Source organism: Echeneis naucrates, chromosome 4 (assembly GCF_900963305.1).
Source record: "Echeneis naucrates chromosome 4, fEcheNa1.1, whole genome shotgun sequence".
Lineage (NCBI taxonomy): Eukaryota > Metazoa > Chordata > Actinopteri > Carangiformes > Echeneidae > Echeneis > Echeneis naucrates.
The window spans coordinates 10,118,876-10,132,406 of record NC_042514.1 but is presented as its reverse complement, the minus strand read 5'-3'; the positions used below and the strand labels follow the sequence as shown (position 1 = coordinate 10,132,406).

The 13,531-nt window shown below is 41.7% G+C and overlaps 1 protein-coding gene across 1 annotated transcript; it reads left to right on the top strand.

Moving 5' to 3' along the window:
* Positions 1–2,797: 2,797 nt before the first annotated feature.
* On the top strand, positions 2,798–12,129 carry sap130a (Sin3A-associated protein a). The gene is made up of 21 exons (XM_029499734.1): positions 2,798–2,882; positions 3,497–3,624; positions 3,718–3,983; positions 4,980–5,147; positions 5,238–5,337; positions 5,471–5,586; positions 5,696–5,820; positions 6,411–6,558; positions 6,644–6,734; positions 7,336–7,440; positions 7,542–7,680; positions 7,859–7,974; positions 8,273–8,566; positions 8,647–8,815; positions 10,131–10,229; positions 10,339–10,694; positions 10,782–11,027; positions 11,118–11,243; positions 11,325–11,428; positions 11,585–11,698; positions 11,971–12,129. The coding sequence occupies exons 2-21, from the start codon at positions 3,513–3,515 to the stop codon at positions 12,127–12,129; spliced, it is 3,153 nt and encodes a 1,050-aa protein (XP_029355594.1). The 5' UTR covers positions 2,798–2,882; positions 3,497–3,512.
* Positions 12,130–13,531: the final 1,402 nt, after the last annotated feature.

Here is a 13,531-nt window from a genome sequence, read left to right as displayed (position 1 = left end):
GGGATCCAGTCAGGGCGGCTGTAGGCAGCAGCCCGGGTCACAGCCAACCAGTTCTCCCCACTCAGCACACCTGACCTAACCCACTGACAAGCCAACTCTTGATAAATTAGCGACACCAGTGGCCATCAATGATGTTGACATTAGCTGACATTAGCTCTGTAGCTATGGGATGGATGTTTAATTTGCCTTTCAGCTGGAACAAATTCATACACTACAGGTCTCCAGTGAGCAGGTAGGCTGAAGTGAATAGCCATCATATTACTTTTATTCCATCTTAATCTTAAACACTCTACCCCACTGATTTTGTATCTTATTTTAGTTGTTTTATTATTATTGTCATAATCACTGATAACTGATTGGTTTTCTTTCTCCTTTCCAGGTTTTATTTATCTTATTGTTACTGAAAATTGTTCATTTTGCTGAAGGAGAAGTTCAATCCATTTTCTTGGTCATGTTTTTGCTTGTTCAGTGACAGTTTTTGTTGGAATTCCTAGTCTTTAAGGTTTTGTTGCAACAGAGTGTTTTAACTGTTGAAGTTTATTTTCCAGGGCAACATTGTTGGTTTTCATTTCATTCTTAACTATAGTCAAAGCGTTATCCAGTTACAGTAATGTTTAGAAAATGCAAACGATTTCAATCAAACTCTAAGGAAACTGTACCCCTTTACTTTTTTTGTCAGCTCTGTTTTGAGGATTTATATCATCTTTTATTTTTAGTTGCTTGTTTTGGTTGTATTCCCCACAACTATAGTTTTTGGTTTCACACTCGCAGTTTTTCATTATCAGTAACATCCCCGATCCTTTGTGAAAAGGGAATGATGCACCATGTACACCATTGCTGTTTGGCTGGCTACAGTCTAGGTCTGCCAGTGGTTTCCAGTGAAACAACTGAGCTGCACAATTCAAAGGCTGATTCACTGTGGGAAAAGAAATGAGTCAAAATATTCTGTCTCTGAAGTGCAAAGATGGTCTGTGGAGGATGATCTAAAGGCCAAACAAATACAATGAAACCCAAGTGACTAGCAATGGCTTGACACTGTAAAGCCAGTGTTAGTGTAGATGAAATATATACCTACGAACAGTTGTTTAATCTGCACTGGCAATGAATATTTTGCAATTTTAAATAACTGATAATTCAGTCAGAGGAACAGGGGCTGAAGAATTCACAACTGGGAGATGAAGTAAATGGAAGATTAATCATTGTAACTATTACAAATACATTTGGCAATATGTTTTCTCTGGAAATTCCCAGTCAGCAGACACATGTCAGCAATGGCATGTCTAAATGCTTTAGTCTCACCTTGTCTCATTCTGACTGATTTTATAGAAACATTTAAGACTTTTCACAATATCACCTTTCACTGTGTGTGTGTGTGTGTGTGTGTGTGTGTGTGTGTGTGTGTATACATACACACACACAAGGAGCAATAATATCCAAAGAATGCTTGTCATGAGGATTTCACAAGTAAAAGCAGCATACCATAAAGTTTAACTAACTAACTGAGTAAGTAAGCAAAGGTGGAAAATTTTCTGGCCATGCCTAAATATGTTGGAATGGTTCCATATTTCATGCATAGTCTATGTTACATATACATCAATTGTCTGTTACATATCCTAGCATGGGAAGAGCAGGGCATTCTTGTGTTTTATTTATACTGTATGTACATATTCAAAGATCCACAATACATGAGCCACAGCCACAGATTGTACAAAGCACTAATGCACAGTATGGCAATTTTTTCCTTTTTAGACTGTTATATACTAGTTATCTATGTGTTAAACACCACATAATAATGGTGTGAAAGCTGCTAAGGAGTGGAAATGGTTGGCCCTCTGACATCTCATCCATATGACTCTGCAGTGGTCTAACACTATGAATGTACTATATGTTTGAATACAGCTACAGGTCAGGTGGCATGCAGCAGCATCCTGTGAAACCCAGCCTGAAACTAACCTCACCGAGGGCACAAAAATGGATCAAGCTGTCCATGTAAATACATAAAATCTCCCAAATTGAGTAAGTTTCTTGTTTGAATTAAAACACTATATTAAAAGCTTTAATAGATATATTGAAAGGAGAACAAAGCAACACAACTTTGCACTAGGAGAAGTGCATACTGTTGCCTCTTCTCCCTTCAGATCGGCGTCATGTCCGCGGATGGCTCCCGCCACCTAGCGTTGCACTGAAGACACTGAGGCCGACAGAAGGCTGCTCAAATGTTTGCTCAGTCTCAGGCTCGAGCTCCGGCTCCAATCAGTTTCCGAAGCGGGAGACAGGTCACGTGACAAACCAGGACGGCCAGCCGTAGTGAAAATCCTTTCGCGCTGGATGTCTGCTGCAGTTCAAGGGTGCATGAATAAGTTAGTGCACGATTTAAATTGAATGTTAAACACCCAACGTGAAATGCGCAAGGAGGCACAGATAGTCAGATAAACGAGTGGTGATGGAATAAAGAGCCTTGCTTCACCGCGACATTATTAAAGACAACGTTTGTGAGTATAACTGTGAACGCTGTTGTTAAAAATGAACACACAATATCGCGGTCGTCCTTGCGTCTGGCAGCAAATACGGCAGCTCCAGAGCTAGCGCGGCTGCCACCGCTGACCACGTGACCCCAGTGTCAGTCACAGCGGTCCCTCGGGCTCCACTCCCTGCTACGAATTTAGGTTGGTCAAAACGTCTCCGCGGCTGTGATTGGCCAGCGATCTCAGATCCTCTCCTCTGATTGGCCAGCTATCTCAGCTCCTCTCCTCTGATTGGCTGAGCGAACCAGGGGGCTCCGGTTGTGTCGCAGCGTTCTTCCGGCTTACATGTTGGAAAAAAGAAAAGACGAATGGAAAAAATTGTAATCCACGAAACGACCATTGCCTAGTCACTCAGCGGTACGGTAACATCTGCAAGCATACAGAAACGCGTTTGTTTGTTTAGACCAATGAAGTTTACGTCGCCGTGATTTTTAGAAAGTCCAGGTTTTGGCATGAAAATGAGACGGCAGCAGGGTTAGCGACTCCAGCGTTAGCCTGCTGCTAGCTAAGGTCGCCTGCTAACAAGGGAGCGTTTTTAGTTTTAACGCTGCGTAAACGCTATCAGTGATCGGAGTGTATGTTGACCGGCGGAGCAAACTGGTTTAAAATCGGTTTTTGTGCCTGCAGGTTATTATGAATTTTGACAACGAATTGTGCAGTTGTTGTCAATAAAATGTCGGTATTGCGCCGCCCCACCATGTAACAAAGGTCCACGAAATGTTGTTGGCTTTGTTTTCTCGTTTAATGTTATTTGGTACCGTTGTTAGTTAGACATCGATAATATTTCTCCACGCTCCATGACTGTTGATGTACCCACACCGCGTGGAAAGGGTTAACCTAATAGCTTTTTATTGTTGTAGTCCTCGTACAAGGCTAACAGGGAGAACACCATTGTCACCTGGTCATAAATCTCAATGATATATTCAGCGTGGACGTTACTGGATTAATGTGCATTTCTGGCTCCGTTTTAGGTCACAAATAGTTCAAATGAGCTCCCAGCAATTTCCCCGACACGGGCTGCCTCCCTCAGGCGGGGGAGCACCTCAGATTCCCCCTGCAGGAAACCTTGTGTCCGTCAGTCAGCCGTCACATGCTCCAGGTAACCTAATGCCACTGAAAGTACTCACAGGACACTGCAGAAAAAGCGGAGGATATCTGCTAAATAATGCTGTTGTAAACGATTTTGTCATAGCTGGTGCAGATGCAGAAAGCAGTCGGGATGCTGTCCACGGGCAGCAGGATCATCCGCCAGCTGGGGGAGGGGGGACCTTGACGTTCAGAGATGACAAGCAGGAGACGATGGTGGTCAGACCTTATCCACAAGTGCAGACACATGGGCAGCCACAAGCTGCTCCCCAGACTGTGCCCATCCAGCCTGGCACACCTGTAACTGTACCTGCACCCCCTGTCCACCTCCCCCAGGGTCAGCCTGCCGTCCTCACTGAGGGACAGATGAAGGTGAAGCTAGAATTTTACATGGTTTCTATACATATTTAAGACACTGTAAATTATCTTCCTACCATCAGATTGAGAATACACTTGTATTACACTTAAGTTGGCTGCAATGAAGAAGCCGCTGCTGACTTTGGTTGAATTTATTCACTCTGAGAATTTAATTGGTTAAACTAACTTTCGAACCAGCACTCACCAGTGATAATTTTGAAGTCAGAAAAAATGCTGGATTTAACAAACTACCCTCCTCACAAACTCCAAACTCTTTTTAAAGTGAGCACGAGTGTTTGTTTCTTTCTGTCTTCATGTCAGCTGGTATGACGTTGAACTCTGAACCCACAACTGACTGATCTAGTAGCAGAGGGGACACAATAGAATGAACACAAAAGATAACTGCAAATTGCAGGTCTGCTTTCAGTCTAAATGGGAAGAGAGTTTCCAACTTAATGTAGTGCTTGTTATCACTTCAAAGATAAAGTCTCAGAGGGAAAAGACATTTTGCAAAATATCTGCTGAAGCATTTGTGTCTTCTTTCATTCTTTCAATTTGAATAAATTTGAAGGCTGTTTCATTCCACTGCACTGATGAGTTTTCCCTTAAGATTTAGTTGCTGTGTTAAGGGAAATGTATCTGCTTTTATACTTAGATGGGCAAGAGTAAAGTGGGATAGATATTTTCCTGTTTTGGGACACATTGGTCTGTTCAGTTCAAAGTAAATTCTTTCAAAGGTTCTTAATCTCAATGAAGTGAGAGATTGCTGATAAAATTTAATGCCACCTTTTAATTCAGGTATCAGCCACATACAAAACGCCAAATTTTCCAGTCACTTTATAAACAGTGTTGAGTATTCTTGTACAGTGTGCTGTTTCCTTTTGTCATTTCTTGGTTTCACTAAACACTGTCCTTTGTTGTCAGTTTTTTTTTTTTTTTTTGGTTGTTTTTTTAGTATTAGCATTCAGCACTGAAACAAGATATGTATCTGAGTTGTTTTCTTTGTTTTAGGCTGTACTGAAGTCGCCTATGCAAAGTCGTCTAATTGCCCCAGCACCAGCTTCCAACCAGGCTCATATACCCATACCCCCCAAAGTGCCTGGTCACATTACTGTCACCATAGAGAGCAGTATTGCTCCAACCCCATCTATTCCTGTGGCAACCATCAGTGGTCAACAAGTAAGTACCCTGTACATTTGCTAACAGATAATGTTTTTATGTGTTGCCTGCTAATTATTCAAGATCTGAGCGGCTATCATTATGTTTCAGGGTCACTCCAACAATGTACACCACCTAATGTCAACTAACATTCAGATCATTAGGACCCCTGCTGTCCCTTCTCAGACCTTCACATCCCATTTACCTAGAGGTATGCACGATGTAATAACTATATACCAGACTTGATGTTTGTTTATCCTTGAAATAGCAGTCTGTTTATCACCCATTTTAAGCAGTGCTTTTCTTTTTGGCAGTATAATTTGTATTTTTTTCTTTTACTGTAGGTGCTGCTGCAGCGGCTGTTATGTCTAGCTCCAAAACTGTCCTCCGCCCAGCCACCGGAGCAAGTGCAGGGCCTGGCCAACCCCCAGTGCAACATATTATTCAACAGCCCATTCAGGTACCTTAATGTGGTGCTATCTACTTAAACAAAACTTTAACAAATGTATATACTGCATTGCCAATTTAGGAAGCTTGTTTGTAACTCTGCCATCTCCCTCTGTCCACAGTCTCGCCCTGCTGTTACAACTTCTACAGCTGTTCTTCCAACTGTAGTTGCGCCCATCTCAGCAACTAGAACCCAGTCCCCAGTAATCAGTTCAACTGTTACACACTCTGCAGAGATGGCACATGGGTATGTGGCAGAGTAATAATTTATTTATAAGACCATAACTAGAGGTGTGATGTAGGTATCAATGAGAAGGGATGACCAGAAATTTTACAACTGTTTTGATATGGGAACCACCATGTTGTAGCATGTTCACAAACGTAGTTTAATATTATCTATTAATACACACTCGACAGGTTAGGGCCCAAGTTCAACTAAAGAGTGTTTTGCCTCAAGCTGTCAAAATAAATTCCACTTTCCTGTATGTGGAAGAATTACTGGTCACATTGCTTCCTCCAATAAATTGCGATATGAAATCACTTTGTTCGTGAAAGACTAGAACTAAATTATATATTCCAAAAGAAAATGTAACTTCAACAACAGGGTATGACGGGTATGAATGTACTTGATCTCTAATGTACACTCTTATTTCTTAGGAAGACAAACTGTTTAAAATTAAATAGATAAAAACACGGACAGTAGATGTTAAATCTTAGCCAGAGAAGTTGGTGATTTGTGGCTATATTCATTTGTTTATGTATTTTTATATGCTCAAGAAAATGCTTAATCATCCAGCCCTGTTATAAAGGTTGCTCATTCAATTTTGTCTCTTTCAGGCGTCCAGGGCTGACCATCCACCCCTCTTCAGCCAATGTCAGTATTCAGAGGCCTCAGTCATCCAGAGAGACTGCCCCAAGGATCACACTGCCATCACACCCTGCCATCGGGGCTCAAAAGCCTCAGCCACCGCACACTATGACACAGGTTCCTGATTGTTAATGGCATGGCATTCCATAAAATGTTTTTTTTTTTTTTTAACTAATTGAAATAACTCTTTTTTCTGTCACAGAAGCCCATGTTCAGTACTGCAACACCAGTAGTTGCTGCAACTGTGGCACCAATAGTTGCTACAAACACTGTGCCATCAACCACCGCAATAGGTATTACCTTTTGGATTTTAAAGTATCTGTGTGTAGGATTCAGCAGCATTTAGACTGCAACTGACGGAAGACCCTTCCCCTCACCAGCCCTTTGTTGTGTGAGTGTGGGTGTGAGTGTGGGGGTGTGTGTGGGTGTGAGTGTGTACCCACAGTGAACACCAAAGAAATGTATAAGCAAGAGGTGCAATGTGGCAAGCCCCCTGAAAGAGAGCCTTCCCTCTGTGTATGATTATTGAATATATAAGAGAATGGATATTGAGATATTTAAATTAGATTTAATTTTTTATAATCAATATAACTGGTAGATTACTGTGCTTAATCCAGGTTTTCATTTGGCTGATAAGGGATTTTGTCTGTATGAAGCAGCAACAGTCCTTGACATACACACCAAGAAATTTGAGCTTGTTCTGTGTCAAAATGTGGCATGAGTCAGTGACAATAGCTGGATAAAAGCTTGTTCTAATACTATATCCCCTTTCTGCTAATAGACCCCCCTAAATACTTTCACACTGATCCTGAAAGTTCACGTGATTGTTCTTGTAGAAAGATCAGTAATTTAGTTTGGTTTTTTTTGTTTTATTCCCCCCCCCCCGATCTTAAGGCTCTGTGCCACATACCCAGATGACCAGTAGCACTATTGTCACCATGACGATGGCTTCACACTCCTCTCATGCTACAGCTGTAACCACCTCTCCGATCCCTGTTGGTAAGTTTAAACTATTGGAACAGTATTGTTTAACATTTGCGTAGGGCATGACCTCATCCTTTTTGGTGTTTTGTGACACTTTGTCATAACCTTGTCCACAGCCAAAGTTGTCCCTCAGCCCATCCACTCTTCATCCCGTGTGCAGTCTGACTACTCAGGAGAAAGACCCAACCTCATCCCCATCTCAGGCCATCGGTCTTCTCCTAACCCTGTCACCATGGAGGCAAGAAGTGACAACAGGTGAGGATTCAATACTGGTAGAAATGTTTGCGTTCTTTCTTTTTTTTTTTTTCATGATTAAGTCAGAGGCTAGCAGTTGTGTTTGTGGCTCCTAATGCAGCTAAATTAACTGTATTCTTCAGTTTTTCATATTTAGAGTAGCTAACTGTCTTTCTTTTTAATTGCATTTTTTGTTCAGGCCCTCTGTACCAGTACAGTTCCAGTATTTCCTGCCAGCTTACTCTTCATCATACCCTTTGACACATACATACACCCCCATCAGCAGCTCTGTATCCACCATCCGCCAGTATCCTGGTAAGTGCAACTGATTGTTCACTGGCAGTCGCAACTAAGCTGGATCACATCATGAAGAAGGGTGTGATGTCATGAAACTGCTGCAGGAAATAATTATTGATCAGGCACAAATCCTCATACAAGAAATCTAATGTTTCCAAGTATAAACCGTGTGTAACATACTCATTAACTTTTGAATTCATGTATAAAAGTTTGAACTAAAATTAACTATGCTCTTTAAATGTGAATTGTGAAAAACAACTGTAAAAATGTCTTGATGGCATAATCTCATCTAAATTTAATCCTCCCTCTCAATAAGTCACTCCTCAAGCTCCGAGTTCAGCACTGCCCACTCAGCCTGGAGTAGGTGTGGCCACCACTGTCCATCTCAACCACATGCAGCTGATGGCGGTTGATCGGATTGGTCTGCCCTCTGCACAAATCAGCACCCAAGGGCTACAACCAGCACCAATTGCTGCACAGGGTATCCAGCCTGCACCCATAGGGGTCCAAGGCTTGCACACGTCTGCATCCATCACCACACAGGGCATACAGCAGGCACCCATAGTCACTCAACAGCAGCAGCAACAACCACAGAATGAAGCGAAAGCTGGTAATTACATAATAGAGATTATTTAAGGAGGCGTTAACTGAATCGTGGCATGTTTGTAATGCTTCCTTTCTTTTATTCAGGAGTTGTTTTGGCTGACGGCTTCGTAGCTAGTCCAATTAGCAGCACATTCAGCACCACTCAGCCGGTAGCCACCATGGTGCAGGCACACGCTCAGGGAGTAGGAGGAGCCCCCACCCTGGTATCATCCCCTAGACCCAGCATCCTTCGAAAGAAGCCTGCTAGTGATGGGTGAGTATAATGTCAGACCATTTGCCCACACAAGAATTTATATTCTTTTCTACATATATTCAACTTTTATTCAAGCTTATTTGTATTACTGCCCAAGTCCGATTCAATCTCAAGATCAGCTGCACAAAGTTCTTCATGGCTTTTTTTACCCATTTAATATCTCTTTTCTTGACAGTTGTATTAGAGCTCCTGAAACTATTTTAAAATATGTGCTTCCAAAGGTTAAGCACATATTTTAACAATATGAAGTTAGATACTGAATAAGTTAGTATTATAACAAAATTAAATAATTAAATGTTCCCAGTTAATTATAAAGGCATCATAACAGACTCATTCCACCAAGGAAAAGTCATTAGTTGGATTTTATGAAAATTAAGGCCTTAACTGGAATTAAAAAGCAATAAATTCAATCCTCACAAGCATTAAAAATTTAACCGTTTTAAAGGAAGGAAATACTGTTATGTTATTTTTGAGTATGTTAAACATTTAAGTAATCTTTTAATTGTAAAATATATAAATTGTTGTAAAATGCAAGGGGACCCATTTGATTGGTCTTATGTGCATTAATTAGCATGACTCCAGATGTTTGGACAGCGGAATGCTGAAAGTGTGGATGGGCTGAAGCAGAGCAGAGAAATTCGACAGACGGGAAAATAGGGAAATACAAATTCCAGTACAAGTGGTTGGAAGAAGTTGAATTTAGGACCTGCTTACAGGCCATTGATAGGACTTATAGAAGAGTTTTGGAATGTGTGTAAAAAGCTCTTTCAGCTCTGCACATTGGACGTCAATGCTGTCAAATCTCATATGCAGTCAGAGAGCCACAAATCAACTAAGTGAACTCAGGCACATGCATTAATTATACACAAAGGCACTCATATTTCTTTGTTTGCATACTACATTCAATGAATGTTTATAGAATGTTTGTTTATTTTAATTATATATGCATTACCCCAAATATTGAATATTTTCAGAATTTCATCTTTGTCAAATGTTGCAATTCAGAATTGAATGAGTATTTTATTCATGTATGTGTATACACACAGTATCCACAGTTAGTTGTGTAAAATGGCATCAAAAAGGTAATAAAATAGCATTAAATCAGATTTTCTGACACCTGCTGAGCCCTGCTACAATTAGACCTGCTCCAGAGTTTTGAGTCCTGCACAAAAATGCATCTGTTGAAACTTTTGAAACTTGGGTTTCAGTGGTGCACAGTCAGGTTGAGCAGCATTAGATTTCTAGTTTCATGTTGAAATAGGATGGCCAATAGTTTCTGGTTACCAAACAAATCACGTCTTTCTGTATTTCATAGTTGTGTTCGTAAAAACCTGATCCCTGCCCAACCCAGTGAACCAAGCAGTGGCAGAATTGAGAGTGGTGTGAGAGGAGCTGGATCTCCGAGACCTGCAGGGTGAGCGTTTGCCACATTTTTTACTCTCACATCCTCACACATGTTCACATCCTGTCATCATGAATTTGGATGCAAACCCATAAACTGAAACCTTTGACTCCCCCACCAGTGTGAAACCCAAAGCCGAGGTGCACATGGCAGTGGCCCCTCCTGTCATGGCTACAGTAGAAGCACTACCTTCTCAGGGAGGAGAGCAGCAGGTGTCCTCTAACTCCCAGCACCTCTCCCAAGCTATCCCCACAATGCTTGCCACACCAGGACCTGTACCTCCCTCCCAACCCTCCACTGTTCTTTCAGCCCTGCCGGCAGCCATGGCTGTAACTCCCCCTGTCCCTGCTTCGATGGCTAACACTGTGGCCTCCCCAACTCAGCCTGCAGCCAGCAGTACTGCAGCTTGTGCTGCCAACTCCACCTGCCCTGATGTGAAAATTAAACAGGAGGCAGAGGCCATGGACACCCAGCTAGGTGAGCACTATGTCCATCTGACACAAATCATATAATTCAGGTAGAAAAAAAATGAAGTTATTGATTTGTGCGTCCCTTTCCCTACAGATCCCAATGCAAATTCATCATCTGCCCCAGCACTTGCCACTCAGGCCTCCACCTTGAGCACTCCTGCTACAGGAGATCTGATCCCTGGTGCCTCCCCGAGGAAGAAGCCCCGCAAGCAGCAGCATGTTATTTCTACAGAGGAGAGTGAGATGATGGAGACCAACAGCACGGATGAAGAAAAAGCTCCAGGCAGGCCGATCACTGGCAGGGCTGAGAGATGTGAATCTCCACCAAGGGAATATGTTGGTATGTAATATAAGGCCTTCCATTCTTATAGTGATAATAGCTTGTCTTCTCATCACCGTTGCCTGTATAATGCTTGTTTTTACCTTGTAGATGAAGAAGGAGTGCGTTATGTTCCTGTCAGGCCTCGGCCTCCTGTGACCCTCTTGCGACACTACCGTAACCCCTGGAAAGCTGCCTACCACCACTTCCAGAGGTACAGCGACATCCGGGTCAAAGGTTAGTATCTTATTTTACGCACAAAAATATGCACACTATATGGCTTACTTTCTGTCAACAGTTCTGTGTTATTTTTTGCAGAGGAAAAGAAGGGCACCTTACAGGATATGGCTAATCAAAGAGGAGTGGCATGCAGAGCACAGGGCTGGAAAATTCATCTGTGTGCTGCACAGCTCAGGCAGCTGGTGAGTGCTGGACCAGACCGGCTGAAATAAAAATTGTCACAATCAGCAGTCTCAGGGGTTCATTCCAGAGGTCTGGATCACATGCTTATGTTTAGTCTTAAATGAGACAGGGCCTCTAAAATTACAGGTTTTTTTTTTTTTTTACTTGATCAATAGTCAAGTTTGGAGCATGATGTGTACAGCCGCCTCTCCACCCTTCAAGAGGGCCTGATTCCGAAGAAAAGAGCAGGCGCTGATGATGACCTTCACCGAATTAACGAGCTTATACAGGTAAGGTTGTTTCTGAGCTTAAGGGTTTTAACTAAACCAGCTTAAAATTTTGGAATATAAAGCAAAAAGGCATACACATACATGGCCTGTGAACATTAGTGTCAATAGATGTATTGTGCCTTTTTTCTTGAGGTTTATATAGTCATTTTTATGACTAATGAAGTTATAGGCTTTTACTACGTCATCAAAAAGCCAACCTCTGGTTCAAAATCAAAATTTTTACCAACAGGTGTACTCTCGACAGCTGAAAGTGTTTGTATTTGTGTTGTTAGGGTAACATGCAGCGCTGTAAGCTGGTTATGGACCAGGTGACAGAGGCCAGAGACACCATGATGAAAGTGCTGGACCACAAGGAGAAAGTACTGAAGCTGCTCAACAAGAATGGTGCTGTCAAGAAGTCCTCCAAACTGAAGCGTAAAGAACGGGCGTGATTTGGACCTTCTCTTCTGTCAACAACTACCACTGTCTCATCTCTGCAGGGGGGTGAAGGAGCTGCTCAAAATCTGGTGCTATGATCTACCCCATAGAATTGCATGCACCCTCCCTATCTGCCTGAGAGTAAACAGAGGGGAATGACAGGAGGACTTAAAGGAGAAGGTTCTCATTAAAGACAGAGCACACATTGATTGAGAAGCATTATAGGTTGCATTAGAGGGGCCATCTGGACAGCCATGCCACTGTTTTGTTTTCTTTTTTGAAGACCCCAGAGACAATTACTGCTAACTTAGATTCTGTCAGGCTGGCAAAATGTTTATTTGTGATATTTGGAACTATATGCAGGTGCAGTAAATCCCTGTTATTGATGGAAGTACTTGAGTTGAGGTGAATCAGCCCATTATTTTTACGGAGTCCTTAAGCAAACTGTGTGTATCCAGACTAATCTGAGTTACGCTCTTTTCATCAATTTGTGCCTTCATTTTGTCAGTGTGTATGGAACAGACAGGGACACATGGAAGTGGATTCGCATGCTGTCATTTACACATGGTTCAGAGAGAAGGGTGACACCGATGTTGCCGCTTCCCCTTTGTTCTCTGAGCTTCCTGCACCTGCATTTTCTGACTTGTTTTGGTAAAAGATAATCAATCAGCCGCAAATGTGTAATCTAAAAGGTAAAAGAATACTTTTGTGGTTTAAGGATAAAAAAAAAAGTGCTAAAAGAGAACCTGAGAATGACAAATTGACATACAAGGAAGTTCTCATCTGTTGTCACAGGATAGAGTTTCCTTTGATGGTTATATGAAAATAAAAAAAATAAAACATTCATTACACCAGTTAACATTTAAAACTGCCATGAGTTGCCCACTTAATTCAAAGTAAATTGATGTCATGGTGGTAATAACATTTATAAATTTGGTTTTAGAAGCAACAGTGCTTGAAAGAGAGAGACTACTTGTGTGATTAGAATGGTGGGTTGTATTCATGTAAATCACTGTAAATGTGCTTTTGGTTTTTCCATTGACCTGGTTCTTTTCCAGTTTTGTACCCGGTGAGACATTTTGTGCTGTTTGACATGTGCCACTTCATTTTGCAGTATGTAACGATAATGACGTTATGAGCTGAAGTGAGCCAGATACATCCAGCTATTGTATATTGTTTTTGTCTGTGTAATTATAGTAAAGATACTTAAACAATACAAGGTACACTGTTATTTTCACTTTGATCTTTCATCCTAATGTCTCTGTTTGATGACATTATTTCTCTATTTTTAGTATTTAGTTGCCTGGTGCCAGGCACACTGAATACACAGACCACACCTAGGGAGAGATTATGAAAGAGCACGATTATTGCTTTGCCACTATTATCAGAGATCGTGTTGGGGAACATGGCCAGACA